The 17,436-nt window shown below is 40.1% G+C and overlaps 1 protein-coding gene across 13 annotated transcripts in view; it reads left to right on the forward strand.

Annotated features, from left to right (window-relative positions):
• TENM3 (teneurin transmembrane protein 3) overlaps window positions 1-17,436 on the forward strand; it is a 2,757,765-nt gene that overhangs the window by 2,669,803 nt on the left and 70,526 nt on the right. For all 13 annotated transcript variants that reach the window (XM_060406900.1, XM_042241437.1, XM_042241441.1 and 10 more), the window contains 3 exons: window positions 13,178-13,394; window positions 14,404-14,523; window positions 15,343-15,604. In XM_060406900.1, the coding sequence (XP_060262883.1) occupies window positions 13,178-13,394; window positions 14,404-14,523; window positions 15,343-15,604 (599 nt within the window). The remainder of the gene's footprint in view (window positions 1-13,177; window positions 13,395-14,403; window positions 14,524-15,342; window positions 15,605-17,436) is intronic.

Below are 17,436 nucleotides of genomic sequence, written 5' to 3' on the forward strand. Positions count from 1 at the left end.
TGTCTGGAAAATCCCACGGACACAGGAGCCTGGTGGGCTACAGTCCATGGGGTCACAGAGTCAGGCATGAGTTAGTACTGAGCGCACATGCATCACACCACCTCGTAGTCCTCATGTGACCACAGACAAGATCCTGACTGTGCTAAACTTCAAGTGTTTCACGCGTAAAATAGACATAACGGAGTTTGTGGAAGCGTTGAAAGAGTGTGTGTTGCCAGGGCTATGTTACATCGTAAGGAGCAGCTCTCATTATCCAGTTTTCCTTCTTTTGCTTTCAAAGTGCTCACCTTGACTAGGTGAACTTCATAAAAGGTTGTCAGAGAAGGTTGAATTGGCCCTTTCCTTTCCAAATAGAGCAGACATAACATCAGACAGATGTCTGTAGTAAACCAAGTCTCATGAAAAAGCAAGTCATGTGAATGTGGGGGGTGTGGGTTCCCAGTGCATATAAAAGTTATGCCTGTCGGATACTGTTAAATTACCCTATACTGTAGCCTGTTAAAGTGTGCGGTAGCATTATGTCTAAAACCAACATATATACCTTAATATAAAAATATTGCTAAAAAATGTTAACCGCATGTATACTATCATGTGAATTGAATCGCCAGTCTATGTCTGACGCAGGATGCAGCATGCTTGGGGCTGGTGCATGGGGATGACCCAGAAAGATGTTATGGGGAGGGAGGTGGGAGGGGGGTTCATGTTTGGGAATGCATGTAAGAATTAAAGATTTTAAAATTTAAAAAATAAAAAAAATCTAAGACAAGACAAAAAAAAAAAAAATGTTAACCGTCATCTGAGCCTTAAGCAAGTTGTAGTAGTGACATGAAAGGTCACAGATCACCATCAGAAATATAATAATAATGAAAAACTTTGAAGTATTGCAAGAATTACCAAAACGAGAGACAGAGACACATGGTAAGCAAGTGCTGTTGGAAAAATGGCACATTGGGCTTGTTCCACTTCAAGTTGCCACACACCTTGGAATTGTGAAAAATGCAACATCTTCCCCACGATAAAGGGAAGCACAGTAAAACAAGGCCTGCCTTGTACTGTTCTCTGGGAAGCAGGGTAGTCAGAACCAAGTCTCGGCTCTCCTCCTTGCCCCCAACACATGCACACACACACAACACAGAGTCATTCTCAAACCAAATGTTACTTGTTTCTCATCTTCCTGAGTACGAGTTGCAGTTCTCCCTGTCCATTCCTAGCTGTCTGTTCACTCTTCCATTCCTGCCTAACTGTTGACTCTTTTCCCTGTGCTCCTTTAATGCGGACTGTCAAGAAGCTTAAGCCACAGATTCTGCGCTCTGCTGTCTGTCCTGATGGATGTAGGTGTTTGGTCCTTAGCCCTCGAAGCTTTTTCTGCCTGATAATACACAGTTGCCTCTCTCGCCTCCCTGTGCCCCGGTGCTGTCGTAGAGACCGCAGCATCAGTCCTCTGCACGCCCGTACAGCAGCTTTCCCCTCCCTCCGAGGAAGCCCCTGCCCCTGGGAAGAAGGCTAGCTTGCCTTCCTCCTTGATCAGATGTTTCACCCTCATGTGCTAAGAGATTACACTGAGGAGGTTACACCTCTGGCAGAGAGAAGCAAACTGCAGGGCCCAGCCTGCAGAGCCGCTGCAGAGTAATTTAGGGGCTGATCAACTCTTCAGTGTCCTTATCGGCTAAGGCGGTCTCTCTCTTTCCTCGGAATTTATCAGCTGTGAATTGGCCTCGTCCCTCTTTGTTTATTCTTATTAGCATGGAGCTCTGCTATCTCTAGACTTCCCTCTCCAAGGGGAAATCGGACCTGATAGAAGACCTCCTGTGGCTTCTCTGCTTATCTCATATAATTTGTATTCCTGTCCCTAACCTAATTTTGCTCATCTTCTGAGAAGGAACCTCAGCACCAGCTTTGTTACACCCTAAGATTGTAACCTGGTTGCCTTATAGCCCAAGCTAGAGGATTCCTTGAACTTAAGCATGGGTTATGTGTATACAGACAATATTTTTCACACTAAACACCAACTTAAGACACATAATCTGGTGATTAAGAATATTATTACCATTACCATTAGTTGAAAACAGTAAAACAGAACATTTAAAATAAGGACTGTAGTTGAAATTCTATGACATGTGGGAGCTGTGCCATTATAGATACATTGTCCACATTTGGTGTCAAAAAATGGTGAATTAGTCAGAAAGTTGCTAAGTAGTTTCATTTAACACATTGCTGCTGCTGCCGCTAAGTCGCTTCAGTCCTGTCCGACTCTGTGCGACCCCATAGACGGCAGCCCACCAGGCGACGGCAGCCCACCAGGCGACGGCAGCCCACCAGGCTCCTCTGTCCCTGGGATTCTCCAGGCAAGAACACTAGAGTGGGTTGCCATTTCCTTCTCCAATGCAGGAAAGTGAAAAGTGAACGTGACTGCACCTTACCAGGCTCCTCTGCCCATGGGGTTTTCCAGGCAAGAGTACTGGAGTGGGTTGCCATTAAGCAACTTAAAATCAAGGAGAAGATGAAGAGGTTGATTTGACTCGAATCAAAAATTAAATGCATCATAGTTTAGTCTGAGCAAATTTGTAGAGCACTACTCTAAGAACTTTATAGACCACACATGCACACACACACACAGAAAGTTGCTGACTAGTGGCAGAAAAGTTCTGTCTCCAGGTAAGAACGATAGAAGCTTCCGTGGTGTCTCAGATGGTAAAGAATCTGCCTGCAATGCAGGAGACCCAGTTTTGATCCCCAGGTAGGGAAGATCCCCTGAAGAAGGAAATGGCTATCCACGCTAGTGTTCTGGCCTGGAGAATTCCATGGACAGAGGAGCCTGGAGGGCTACAGTCCGTGGGTCGCAAAGAATTGAACACAACGGAGCGACTAACACTTTTACTTTCACTTTTTTTTTTCAAGGATGGTGGGTAGGCAGAAAAACAGATTATTCTATCAGAATATGGATAGCCATCAATAGCATTTCGTTTTACTATAACCATGTCATATACTTCAATAACCACTTCATATGGCTAGTAGAGTTCTGTTACTTTACGGAGGAATCTTCTATTCTCTCTCATTCCTTCCCTCCAAATTCCAGCCCTCTTACTTTGTTGTTGTTCAGCCACTAACTTGTATTCAACTCTCTGCGACCCCATGGACTGTAGCCCACCTTCACTGCCTCCTGGAGTTTGCTCCCCTCTTACTTGAGAACAGGAAAATCAGTGCTGGAGTCTCTGGCATGTTTTCCATGCCCCAGCCTGACAAGGCAGCTCTCCAGTTCCCCCAACACTTCAGTAAGCACCATTGCACCTGGTCACGTTGCTAACACTCGCATTCGATAGGGAGTGTCTTGACTTTCAATAGCTCCCCATATGGTGGTCCCACAGTGTGAGCATCAAAATGCAACAGCTTGCCAGAGACCACTCTTACCTTTATAGAAACTCAAGGTAGATACTCACGAATGAGCTGATTTCTCCAAAATATGTAATCTGTGGCAGTAGCTGCAATGTTCCTATTGTTCTTCTCATTAGGGAGATGTGATCAGAGCTCCCCTTGACATCTTGCTTTCCTGTCTGGTCCTCAAATAGACAGCTCCCCTGTGGATACCTGAGGCATAAGAGGCAAGTCTTCTGCAGATTGGATGGTGGAAGGCCCAAGAATGACTTAAACCTCTTCCTAAATTCTGTGCAAGATGGTAGAATGTCAGAATATGTATCCTGCCAGGAATGATGCCTCTTACTTTTAAGTAGATGAAGTTATTCATTGTCCTTCAGAGTTTTTAATACTACTTCGTGGGGATATGCCAGGAAGATATACCTCACACAGGTGTTTCTTAATGCCTTCAGAGTCTGATCATAGTAGAAAAAAGAAGCACAATTCAACTGAGGTTATTTAGAAATTAAAAAAACAGTACTGAGAGAGGAAGGAAGAAAAAAATACAAACAAGATACAAACTGTAGATGCAAGCAGGTGTGTGTGCTAAAAATGACAGATGAATGATAGTTTAACGTGAGCCTCAGAATAAATGTGATAAATGGACAGAGGCAGTCTAAGTTTGGAGATTCCCAAATGAAAATAAGGAAACATTTGAAAATACATTTTTTAAAAGTTCTAGCAGGAGGATGAGATGGCTGTGTCCTCCAGAATATATTAAAAATAAATAAATAAAAGTTAAATAAAATAGAAAAAAATCAGAAGGGGAATGGTTTAAAAAAGGACAAAAAGAGGAAGGAAGAGAGGAGAGGAAATGAGTTCCAAAAGTGAAAATCGTTCAGTCGTATCTGACTCTTTGTGACCCCATGGACTATACAGTCAAATGGAATTCTCCAGGCCAGAATACTGGAGTGGGTAGCCTTTCCCTTTCCAGGGGATCCTCCCAACCCAGGGATCGAACCCAGGTCTCCCTCATTGCAGCCAGATTGTTTACCAGCTGAGCCACAAGGTAAGCTCATAAGAGTTCCTGAGTACTTCTTAAAAAGAATCCAGATGTCAGAATGAAGAGTGGCACTCAGTCTCAGAGCCTTGAAATACATTATCCTAGCAGATGATTTAGGGGGAAATTACTTTTTTTTTTAAAGACTCCGTGAGATCCTACTGCAGGGAAGAGGGGCTTCCCAGGTGGCTCAGCAGTAAAGAATTCCCCTGCAGTGCAGGAGACATGGGTTCAATCCCTGGGTCAGGAAGATTCCCTGAAGGAGGGCAGGGCAATCCACTCCAGTATTCTTGCCTGAGGAATCACATGGGCAGAGGAGCCTGGAGGACTAGTCCGTAGGGTCATAAAGAGTCAGACACCACTGAAGTGAGTTAGCATGCATTCAGGGGAGAGATTTAGGTTACTCTGAACCCTTTTATTATCCACAGAAGTTTTAGATCCCAGGAGAATCCCATTCTAGAAAAGAGAAGTCCAGCTTTGCTTTCAGAAGCATGGGGTTTGACTGCTGTTTTTGAATGAGTTTTAGGAGAGGAAAAATATTCACACAGGCTGAAACTAACAGTCTTCCCTGTATTTTATACCCATTACCATTCACTGCCACTGCAAGCTTTAGAACAACGAAGAGCATTGCCCAGAACTTCTTTAGACAGTGTCCCGTTTCTCTGGGTTAAGAACCTCTGCATTCTTGGGCAGGATTATTGCTAGCAGTCATACACAGTGCTGGGAAAGATTGAGGGCAGGAGGAGAAAGGGGCGACAGAGGACAAGATGTTGGATGGCATCACTGACTCAATGGACATGAGTTTGAGCAAGCTCCAGCAGATGGTGGAGGACAGGAAAGCCTGGTGTGCTGCGGACAGACCTGGGGGTCGCAAGAGTCGCGCATGACTTAGCAGCTGATCAACAACAGTCAAGATCACCACTGTTAACAACTCAGAGTGCGTGTCTCTATGCCTCCTCAGTGAGCTTAGTTTTTTTAAATTTTACTTTACAGTAGATGCACATTCATGTTTTTAAACGAAAGCAGGATAGGTACTGTTCTAAATTTGATTCTGCCAAAGAGATTTTTTCATGTCAGTATGTGTAGGTCTGTCTCATACTTTATAACAGAAGCACAGATGTCCTGGTTAATTCTACCACTGCCCCATTAATCATAATTTAGCTGTTTCTTATTTTCTTGCTCTTGGTATAAAGGCAGATCTGTAGTGAATCTGTGTATGGATGTCTGTGTGTTTATCTGCGTAGAAATCTTTGTGTAAATGTACACATATTTCTTTGGAACAGATTTGTAGGAATGAAATTGCTGGGTCACAGGGTGCCTTAACTTTAATTCTGGTAGCTACTGCCAAATTGCCTCACAGTAAGTTTCACCACTGTACACTTCATCGGGAGGAGAGTGTTTATTTTCCCCATGTTCATAGTCTGTACATAATCATTGTACATAAACAAAATTGTGCAACAAAATGAAAAATATGAATTGTTATCTGCTGGGTGGAAATGATTCCACTTTTATTGTTTTCATTTGCATTTCCCTAATTACGAGTTAGATTGATGATCTTTATATATGTTCCTTGACTGTGTTTCTTCTTTTGCTGGTTGCTTATTTATTTCTCTTGACCGTTTTTTTTCTATGGAGTTTTTTGACTTTTCTTTGTTAATTTTAAGGAGTTGTTTATATATTCTGCACATCAGCTCTTTATGAAGTGTGTTGTAGATAATTTACCCCAAGTTTTCATTATCTTTTAACCTTGCTTATGACATCTTTCCTCATGCAGAGGTTTCCAGATGATAAACTTTTACAAGGCAAATGTTCATGAGGTTTACCTTTTCCTTCCTGAATTTGGGATTATCTGTCTTTATGAGTACATAAGGCCTTGCCCTGTTTAGATTATATGTAGTATTTCATATAATTTCTTTTAATACTTTTTACAGTTGTATGGATTGCCTAATGTCCAATTTATCAAGAACATGTAAAAGTACCTACTAGAGTGAAAAAGAAAAAGGAATTCAAGGATTAGCATGGTATCTGAGGACAGGAAAATGGTGATGAAAGAAAGCAGTATGTGTCTCTGTTGTAGAAAAAGTTTTTTTAACTTTTTATTTTATGTTAGAGTAGAGTCGATGAACAATGTTGTTGTAGTTTCAGATGTACAACAAAGCGACCCAGCCATACATATACATCTGTCCATTCACCCCCAAACTCCCAGGCTGCCACATAACATGGAGCAGAGTTTCCTTGTTGGTTATCTGTTTTAAAGAATGGCCATCATCAAAAAATCTCCGAACAGTAGATGCTGGAGAGGGTGTGGAGAGAAGGGAACCCTCCTACACTGATGGGATTGTAAATTGGTCCAGCCACAATGGAGGACAGTATGGTGGTTCCCGGAAAAAAAAAAAAAAAACTAAAAATCTGCTGTGCTTTTAAGACATCCTTTTGGCCTGTTTCAATCTCATAATCTCTAGGGACTGAATTTATTCCTCACTTTCTTCCGCTAAATTTTTGTCTGCGTGCTCAGTGCCAAAAAGAATATGTCTTAAATTCTGGGAGCTACAACAGTGGGCTAGATTAGCCCTCAAGGAACTTGGTGAGACCATTGTCTGAGCTGATTGCTAACGGAATTGGGGAGGGAGCCGGGATAAGAGCAGTGAGAGGTCTCCAGCAGAGGAAATAATAATCACAAAGGTCTCATAAGCCATGTTAAGGAGTTCTAACTACTCAGAAAGCAGCAGGGACCAATTAAAGGGAGCATTTTACCTAGAGAAGTGAAATAATCACATTTGATTTCTGCCAAGAATACTCTGACAGAAGTGTTGAGAATGAATAGCTGGGACAAGACTGGAGCCTGGGAAACCAAGCTCTTGTTGAGATCTTGTCAAGAGGTGACGGTGGTGGCCTGAAGGGTCTTTTCAGTGAAATAAAAAGAAAGCTGACTTAGGACATGTTTGGGGTAGGAAAAAGGAGGAGCTGACCATTGATTAGGTGCAGAGAAAAATGGAGGAGAGGAGTGAAGGATGACGCTCAGGTTTCTACTTTCAGAACCTGGGTGAGTGGATAGCGGAGACATTCGTTGAAGTAAGAAATGCAGAGAAAGTGGTCTATTCAGAGAAGATCGTGTATGTTGTGGTTTCCACATGTTAAGTTTTCGATGCCTGTGTAATATCCAAGTGGAAATATCTAGAAGGCAGGCTGTAGATTGGAAGTTCAGGAGAATAAACAGCCTGGGGTCATTACAATTGAAATGATTCGAACATAGACTAAAGCCACGAGGAGAACTCTGTTAATCAGACAAACCAGGAAGATACGCAAAACCAAACATGATCCAGATTCAGTAATAAGCAAATGAATTTCATGTATGTTACAGAATGGTGACCCAAAAGAGAAACAAAAGGTATACCCGTACCCTTTGAAGATTCTAAAATCCACGAATAAAATACTGCATCAGATATCCTACCTTGGGAATTCCCTGGCGGTCCAGTGGTTAGGACTGTGCTTCCACTGCAGGGCGCTGAGGTTCCATACCTGTTCAGGGAACTAAGATCCTACAAACACACTGTGCAGCGAAGAAGAAACATAAAGATATATTTAGGGGAGGTGGGGGCGCTTCCCAGGTAGTGCTTGTGGTAAAGAGTCCACCTGCCAGTGCTGGAAACACGAGAGATGTGGATTTGATCCTTGGGTCCGAAAGGTCCCCGGAGAAGGAAATGGCAGCCACTCCAGTATTCTTGCCTGAAAAATTCCATGGACAGAGGAGCCTGTTAGGCAGCAGTGCATGGGATCACAAAAAGCCTGACATAGCTGAGCAGCCATGACACTTTTTAAAAATAAAATTAAATATATATTTTTTAAATTTTTTAAAGAGTTTCTACCTCTACCTCCAGCTTGGAATGAGGGAGAACGACTTCCAAATACTGTGGGTAAGGGCTTTAATTACCTTTAGAGTGAAGATGAAAATTCATTCAAAGGAAATTCATGACTTTTTATCTAGTTAGTATATCAAGGTTTTGAAAAAAATGTTAAACTATCCATAGCTGCTTAAAAGACAAAAGTGAGACTTTGGACAAACAGGTCAAAGTCAGCATAGAGTGTAAATTAGGAAATGATGGAGTCAGATGTTTTAATAATCTAGTAAAATGTGCATTGTTTAACTTTACCAGAAAAAAAAAAGAAAAGAATGATTTAAAGACAAAGGAAACAGGGCAGGGTAGAAACTTAAAAGCAAGACTAAAGGTTGACAAATTATGACCTCTGGGCCAAAGTTTGTTTTTGTAAATAAAGTTTTATTGAGACACAGTCACACCCACTTATTTACATATCATCTCTGGCTGCTTTAGAGCTATCAAGGCAGAGTTAAATACTTGTAGCAAGGACTATATGGCCCATAAAACCTGAAATATTTTTTATCTGATCCTTTACGAAGTAAGTTTGCCAACCACTGTTACAAACCAATGAAAGTCCTAGGAAAGATGAGAGCATATTTTTAAATAACTAGAGCAGTAATACTGAGGATTAAGTGGAAGGAAGCATAAACTATATTGTCTACTTTATATCAAAATACCACTCATAGTGCAAAGCCTAACCTGGAGAAAGAAAGGCTCTTAGCTGATCATTGAAGTTATTATTTAGTGGGTTTGAACATTTCTGAGTTTCTTTAGATCTTTTTTATGATTAATTCTATTAGATATGGCTTCTACGCCAATACCAATTTAAGCCAACCTCATATTCCTGAGACTAAAACGGAATGTCGATGATTTTAAGAAGCTCGTCTATGAAGTCAATTTTACTACAATAGACATTTGGGCAAGTGGATAATCAACTCTAGTGGCACTAGATAGCCCTAGCTATGTGAATATAGGCAAAGAATGAAAAATGTTTTCTCAAGTTATAGGAAGCCAGATTCATAAGCATCCGTCACTTGCTTGGGCAAGTTACTGATAAACTCTGCAGAAAAATAACAAACCATGCGTCCCTGCATCTTGGCTGTTGAAAATGAGATTCTGTCTCTGATTGATGTTAGCAGAGAGGCTTGTAAAAATGCATTTCCAACTGATTAGTTCAGAAGGTGTCAATCTCATGCAGTTTTATGACCTGCAGACCACATGCCAGACGCACATTTGGTTTTTATAAACTAACAAAGATGAATGATGAGATTTGAGCATTCCTGTTTGGCAACTGTACCATACAGTGCCTAAAGGAAGGCATTCAGGGAGTATTATGGGGGACCAAAGGAGGGGGGATTTAACCCTTAATTGACCAGGTTAATGGAGATAAAATATAACTTTTGGAGGTTTCACTTTCTAGTTATGCTTAAAAGATTAATGTAAGGGGAAAAACTTGCAAGAATATCAAATATTTATATGGAATTATTCTCCCAAGCATACTCATTCTAAATCCATAGAGTAAGAACTCTTAAATATACAGACACACACACACACACACACACACACACACACACACACGCGCGCGTGTGTGTGTGCTCAGTCGTGTCCGACTCTTTGTGACCCCATGCACTGTAAACCACCAGGTTCCTCTGTCCGTGGAATTTTCCGGGCAAGAATACTGGAGTGGGTTTACATTTCCTTCTCCAAGGGATCTTCCCAACCCAGTGACTGAACCCACGTTTCCTGTGTCTCCTTCATTGGCAAATGGTTTCTTTACTAGCTGAGCCACCAGGGAAGCTTAAATTATAAAACATACTAAAGATTCCTCATGAAGTCTCAACCTTCATGAGGTTGAGATTATAAATCATGAATTGTTACTAAAAGAATTTTTTAATTGTTTTTTTGAAGCTAAAATGATTTGGATGCAATAGGTCAATCATCTGCTACTTTAAAAATCTGAGTCTTAATAACTTATGCTTCTGTGTCTTTGAGACAGATGGAGAAAAAATTCAGTATATTGCATATTATAACATATCCTCATGAAAAATAAGCCTCTAGCATAGTTTCATCTTTCTTCCACTAGAAATATTGAGAAATATTTAGACATTTTTCATCTTTGTGGCCTTTTGGTTAAAAAAGGAATATTTTTGATAAATTTCTTTGAAATTTCAAAGCTCAGTTTCATTCGATTTTCTTAAAACATGATTTTGAATTTTTGTCTCAGAATAGATATGTGCTTTCAAATAATTAACAATCCATTTTTTAGAACTATAACAGATAGACACATGAAAATGTAGCTATAATAAAGAAATTATAAGATCTGCTTATCAGAAATTCTGACTCATACATTTTCATGTGTCAAAAAGTTAAAATAGTCATGCAAAAGAGTTCAGCATCATACATTTAATTCTAATACTTATTAAGCTCTTTTTTTCAACCATATGGGAAATAGTGAAATTTTTAGTTAATGTCTCTGGATAAGCTACATCTCTTTCAGTTTTAAGTGACAGAAAAGCCAGCCCAAACAGGTTTAGGAAAGAAGGCAGTGCTTTGACTTCTAGAACTGAAAAGCCCAGATCAGATGCAGCTTATTGCAAAAGCCCCAAAGATGTAACTGCGACGTGTTGCTTTTTCTCTCCAGCTCTTGGCTTTGACTCTTCTGGGAAGGCTCCATTCCCAGACAGGTTCTAATGTCGTGGCAGCCGGGGAGATGGGGTAACCCCAGCCTCACGGCCTTCCAGCTCCAAGCCTGGAGGGATGTGGGTGGGGGGAGGATGGGTTTTTAGATAGTTCCTGAAGTTCAGTCCAGTTTGACAGATTAGGTCCCATGTCCATTTCTGAACCAAAGGCAAAGAGAGATATGCACATAGACTGAAAGTTGGGGGGGACTGGCCATCCAAATGAAAATTCAGAGTAGCTATCCAAAGAAAGGAGAACGGGTGTCAGGAGAAACCAGACCTTCACAGCGTTCTTGATCAGGTGGCAAGTGACTGAAGGCTGCTGAGCCAGGCCACTCATCTCCTGTCTCCTACCTTATCTGTGTTGTTGTTGACCTACTTAGAGACTGGGCACTTCCCCGTCTGAGCCACCGGGGAAGTGCTATAGACTGGGCAATATGATTCAGTTTAGTCTGTTTTATTTTGTTTCAGTTTGCTTTCAGATAATGAATGGGCAAGCATATGTTCTATTAATAAGAGTAGCCTAAAGCAAAAAAGAAAAAAAGACTAGTGTATTTTTTTTAATAAAAGTTGTTTCAAAACACCTGTGTAAATAAAACATTGGTCAACCAGATATTTTCAGCTGAGTTTGCCATAATAGGGTCATGCTGAGACCTGAAACTTAGGTTTTAAGATTTTATAATGATTTTGTCCATTCTCCCAATGGTGATTAAAGTCTGCAGAAACTAATGTTTTTATTAATCTGTACTGAGAAATGTAGTAGCCAAACAGATCAAAATTCACGTATCAACTGGTCACTGAAAAATGACCTTAAAGACTAATGCCATGAAACCATTATCCTAACACTTATCTGCTAATGGGGTGGTTTATATGTTTCAAACAAAATTCTTATATGGCCCATTGAATATAGTTTCTTTTTGATGTTCCTGGAGAAGGCTCGAGAAGATTCTAACCCTTATTCTTTTTATGTCACCAACACCTGTAGGTCAATTTTTAGTGATAGATTTCTTATCATTTTCAATATTATAGCTTATTTACATTACCCATATTTTTATTAACATCTTCATTTTAAAGGAAGCATATTAATAGAACTCAGGTTCCAGATTAAATTTTGAGAAATAACTTAATTATATTTGAAATATACTTTACCATCCTTGGGCTTCCGTGGTGGCTCAGACAGTAAAGAATCTACCTGCAATGCAAGAGACCCAGGTTTGATCCCTGGGACAGGAAGATCCCCTGGAAAAGGAAATGGCTACCACTCCAGTAATTCTAGCCTGGAGAATGCCCATGGACAGAAGAGTCTGGCAGGATACAGTCCATGGGGTCGCCAAGAGTAGGGTACAACTGAGCGACTAATGTTTACCATCCTTGGGAAAATGATTTCCTTGAAAGGTGACTGACTCATCTTGTCTATTATATGTTAATTGTGTTAGTGTTGCACAGACTTTCATTTTCAAACCTTTTCCCAAATTTTAGGTAGAACAGCCAGTCAGTGGAGCGGTCTGCACACACAGTAGTATCAGTCAGTGGAGCGGTCTGCACACAACACAGTAGTTATCAGTCAGTGGAGTGGTTTGCACACATACAGTGGTTATCAGTTGATGGAATGGTTTGCGCACACACAGTAGTTGTCAGTCTACACACGTTGTCCAAGTGCGACATATTCTGGCACAGTTAGTGGCACCTTAAAACAATTACAACAGTAACACTAGAGTTCACTGATCACCATCACAAATATAATACTAATGCAAAAGTGGAATATCACAAGAATTACCAAAATGTAACAGAGACACAAAGTGAGCAGATGCTGTTTGAAAAAAATGGTACCAATAGACTTGCCCCATGCAATGTTGCCACAAACCTCTGATTTGTTACAAAAGAAAAAACTCAACATCTGAAAAAGGCAATAAAATGAGATCTGCCTGTAATACATTGTTCTAAACAGTCATTTTTTATTTTTTATTCAGAACCAACATTATATAATTCTTTTCGGTCATCTCCAAAGCAAACATTTACTGTCTATGAAAGCAACTGCAGCTCTTGTATTTGATTTCAAAAAGGATGCCAGAAATCACTGTTAGGCAGGAGGAACAAATCATTAGATGTGAAAAAAAAAATAGCCAGTCAACAAACAAAACTTATTCTGCATCATGGCCGAAAAAGATAACTGGTTTACATCTCTAACTGGTTTACATCTCTCTCTACAGATGGACTCATTGACTGCATGGATCCTGATTGCTGTTTACAGAGTTCCTGCCAAAATCAGCCTTACTGTCGTGGACTGCCCGACCCCCAGGATATCATTAGCCAAAGCTTACAGTCACCATCTCAGCAAGCTGCCAAATCCTTCTACGACCGCATCAGTTTTCTCATAGGATCTGATAGCACCCATGTCATACCTGGAGAAAGTCCTTTCAATAAGAGGTTCATACACTTTCCCTTACATAGATTCGTGATGATATTATCAACAGTTATAAGCCCTTAATATAAAATGCTGATGACTGCAAATTTGAGGAAAGTGCCTTTTTTAAAATGTAGTTTTTCATCGTTCGGCACATCCTTCACCAAACTTCATGTTTCAAGCATTGTTGACACAGTTCACATACTTTGTCAATTTCAGTACCGGAAGCATAACAGGACATCCCATTAAGGAGTCAATAAATCCTCATTTAACTGGTTGATTTTCTTAGCACAGTTGGAAGTGTTTCAAAAGAAGCAATGAAAAGACCCCAAAAGGCAAAACAGAAGTGCACTTTTTTTTAAGCTGAGCTCACTAAATAATATAAATTATGAATTAATGTAATGGAACTGCTAACAGCATGGCAGTAAGATTGCATGAGCTGTTGGCCTGGTGCTTTGCAGAGCAGTAATGACTTGAAAATAAACCAGTAAGTGAAAGCAGGTGTCTTGTGTCTCACTGAGCAAAAGAAGATGATTTACACCAGAACTCCTGGGTCTGCAGCAATTTAACAGCATTAATGCAGTTAGACCCAGCAGTTGATTAAAAGTTGTTGCACAAATGTTCCTCATTGCCCCCTTAAATCTTATACTTCTCGGTCCCTGCGGGTTTCCGGATTGCCTTGGAATTAATTGGAAAGTATACTTTCCTTCATGCAAGCACCAGATATATGACTCACGAAAAAAGGCACAGTTTATAATTTAAAAAATTCATCTCTAAATTATTGGTCTTGATAACTCTCCAAAGCCCAGATTGCAATGAATTAAAACCCAGGGTAAACACCAGGTATTTCAAGAATGTGGATTGCAGTGAATTATAAGGAACACTGTCTTGGGAGTGTTTCTAGTCTGGTTTTTGTGAATACAAGTGCCTTATGTACTGTTATTTTATCCTTAGGTTGAATTATCTCTACATCATGATAATGTTTGTCTGAGGAGATAAATGTTCAGTCTAACTCTTCTACTTTTCTCACAGCCTAGCGTCCGTCATCAGAGGCCAAGTGCTGACTGCCGATGGAACTCCACTTATTGGAGTGAATGTCTCATTTTTCCATTACCCAGAGTATGGATATACTATTACCCGCCAAGACGGAATGTAAGTTAGTTCCAGCACCCTATATTTCTTTGAAGTATTTTAAGTATAAAAACTAGGCTTTTTTTTTTTTTTAATTACCAGGCATAATGCTTTAATGGCCCTTTTAGTTTGAAAATGCAACAACTTTTAGACCAGAGATCTGTGACAGTACATGGTGGCAAAAATTTAAAGTTATATATTCATGTAGGTTTTTAAAAGTTAATCTCATTTTCTAAGGCATATAAGAGTATATGGTTTTATAGGAGAATGTTCTTTTTTTTGTCTCAGAAGATTCATTTTGAAAAAAATTCTTTTTAATTTTTGGTCACACCCCACAGCACATGGGACCTTTGTTCCCAGACCAGAGATTGAACAAGTGCCCCCCTACATTGGAAGGCAGAGTCTTAACCACTGGACCGCCAGGGAAGCCCCCGTGTTTAAATATTTGAGAGTGAGACTTTGTAATATCTACAACCTAAGTTCAGATGGTTCTAGAAAAGGAGTGGATAAAGCAAGCTTGTACAAATGTTAATAAGTTAGTTAATCTGGGTTAAGGATATATGCATGAGTTGGAGTAAACTCCGAGAATTGGTGATGGACAGGGCAGCCTGGCGTGCTGCAGTCCATGGGGTCACAGAGTCGGACGCGACTGAACTGAACTGAAGGATATATGGATGGTCACTGCATAATTCTTTTAATAGTCTCATAGATTTTAAACTATTTCATGTAAAAGTTGGGAGAAAAAGGTCTTTCTTATAAAGCATATTGATTTAAGGAGGTGAGTGTTGAGAGTTACACAAGACCCAGGTAATTCACTAAATATGTCTTACGTTTTCCTAGGTTTGACTTGGTGGCAAATGGCGGGGCTTCTCTGACGTTGGTGTTTGAACGATCCCCGTTCCTCACCCAGTATCACACTGTGTGGATTCCATGGAATGTCTTTTATGTGATGGATACCCTCGTCATGAAGAAAGAAGAAAACGACATTCCCAGCTGTGATCTGAGTGGCTTTGTGAGGCCCAATCCTATCATCGTGTCCTCGCCTTTATCCACCTTTTTTAGATCATCTCCTGAAGACAGTCCCATTATTCCCGAGACACAGGTAGACTATTCTAGCCGGCAGTGCTTTGCAGTAAACCATTTTCAGATCACGTGGTTTCCAAAGAATTTTTTTTTTAAAGGATTACAGAATTCCAGTGCTATCCTAAGTAATTCTCTGGAATGACATGTAGAATGTGGGGTGTGTCTGTGTGTGTGTAGTAAATAAGAGTTATTATATTAGGATATCTAACTATTTCTTAAAGATCTATTCAAAATACTTCTTCTTCAAGATATATATATATATATATCTGTGTCTATTTATTAGCTGAAGCCAGATGGGAAAACAGCTTTAAGTGCAACAGCTAGTAATGTCTTTGCTCATTGATTCATTCATTGGAAAAGGCTTTTCGTGCCTGCATGTATCTGACCTCCTGACTGACATTATACCAAGTGCTACTATACGTGGCCATTACTCTCAGTGTTTTACTGTTTAATTATTATTGTAAGCAGAAGATACATTAGAACAGATGAATCTCCATAAAAAATGTTCATTAATTTTCTCACAATATTTTAAAAACACAGTATCATGTCTTAAACCCTAATAATACAGGGTTAATGATGTAGTTCATAAAGCCATATTTTTCACAGGGAAAGTTTTATAAGTTTTAAAAAATAACCATGTTTTCACTATTCATTTTTGTCTGCTGAAATATCAGGGGATTGTTTTCCTTCCTGTATGTTTCCAATTAGAAATAACTTTCAGATCTTAAAGGCAGGACATTAAGCACAGCGATAATGGACTTCATATGTAAATAGCCGAGTAAAAACTTGTGGTCTTTAAAATACAACAGCACTGAACAGCTTGGCTGCATTTATTCTTCAAATATTTATTGAAATACCTGTTCTGCACCAGGCGCTCTTATAAAGAAAGCAAGCAGTACACCAATCAGATGAAGTACCTGCTTCCCTTATAAAGAAAGAAAGCAGTACACCAATCAGATGAAGTACCTGCTTCCAAGAAGTTTGCCAATTTACATGGAGAGACTGAAAACAAATAAATATATGTCAAGTTGTGAATGAGACTAAATTAAAATAATAAAGCAGGGTAAAGTGGATGGAATTGCAGTTTTATATAGCATGGCCCCAGAAGATGTCTGTGATAAGATTACATTTCAGTGGAAACTTTGAGAAGAGAAAGAATAAACCTGGAAAATAGAAGGTCATTCCAAGCAGAGCAAAAGAGCAGGTTCTAAAGCTCCAAGGGAAGAACAGGCTTCCCTGGTGGCTCAGTGGTAAAGAATCCGCCTGCAGTGCAGGAGACATGGATTTGATCCCTGGGCTGGGAAGATCCAATATCAGAGGAAATGCCAACCCACTTCAGTGTTCTTGCCTGGGAAATCCCATGGACAGAGTAGCCTAGCGGGCTTTGTAGTCCATGGGGTCCAGCAAGAGTCAGACAGAGCTTAGCAACTGAACAAACAGAAGGGGAAGAGCAAGAACTGGGCCTGTCCACAGAACGGCAGAGAAGCTGGCAGGTGTGGCTGAAATGAAGGAGATGATGTCTCAGATCACTGAAGACCATGGCAAGGATGAGGACTTTTCCTGTGATCTTTGAGTAATTAGAAGCTGTGAGAGGATTTTAGGCAGACCAAATACAGTTTCTTATTTGCTTCTTTAAAAGATCATTGCAGTTGCCATGCTGAGAATCTTCTATTTAGGGCAAGGCTTGAAACAAAAAGACCAGTCAGGAGGCAGCGTCAGTGGTAGGAGAAATGATGGTGTCTTAGATAAAGGTAGCTGGGGGTAAGAAGGGGTAAGAAGCCTACAGCTGGTTTAATGGTTGGTTTTTCCACTCTAGCTTGATTTGCTTTTCCACTAGTGCAAAATAGTATG

This window comes from Ovis aries, chromosome 26 (genome assembly GCF_016772045.2).
Source record: "Ovis aries strain OAR_USU_Benz2616 breed Rambouillet chromosome 26, ARS-UI_Ramb_v3.0, whole genome shotgun sequence".
Classification (NCBI taxonomy): domain Eukaryota; kingdom Metazoa; phylum Chordata; class Mammalia; order Artiodactyla; family Bovidae; genus Ovis; species Ovis aries.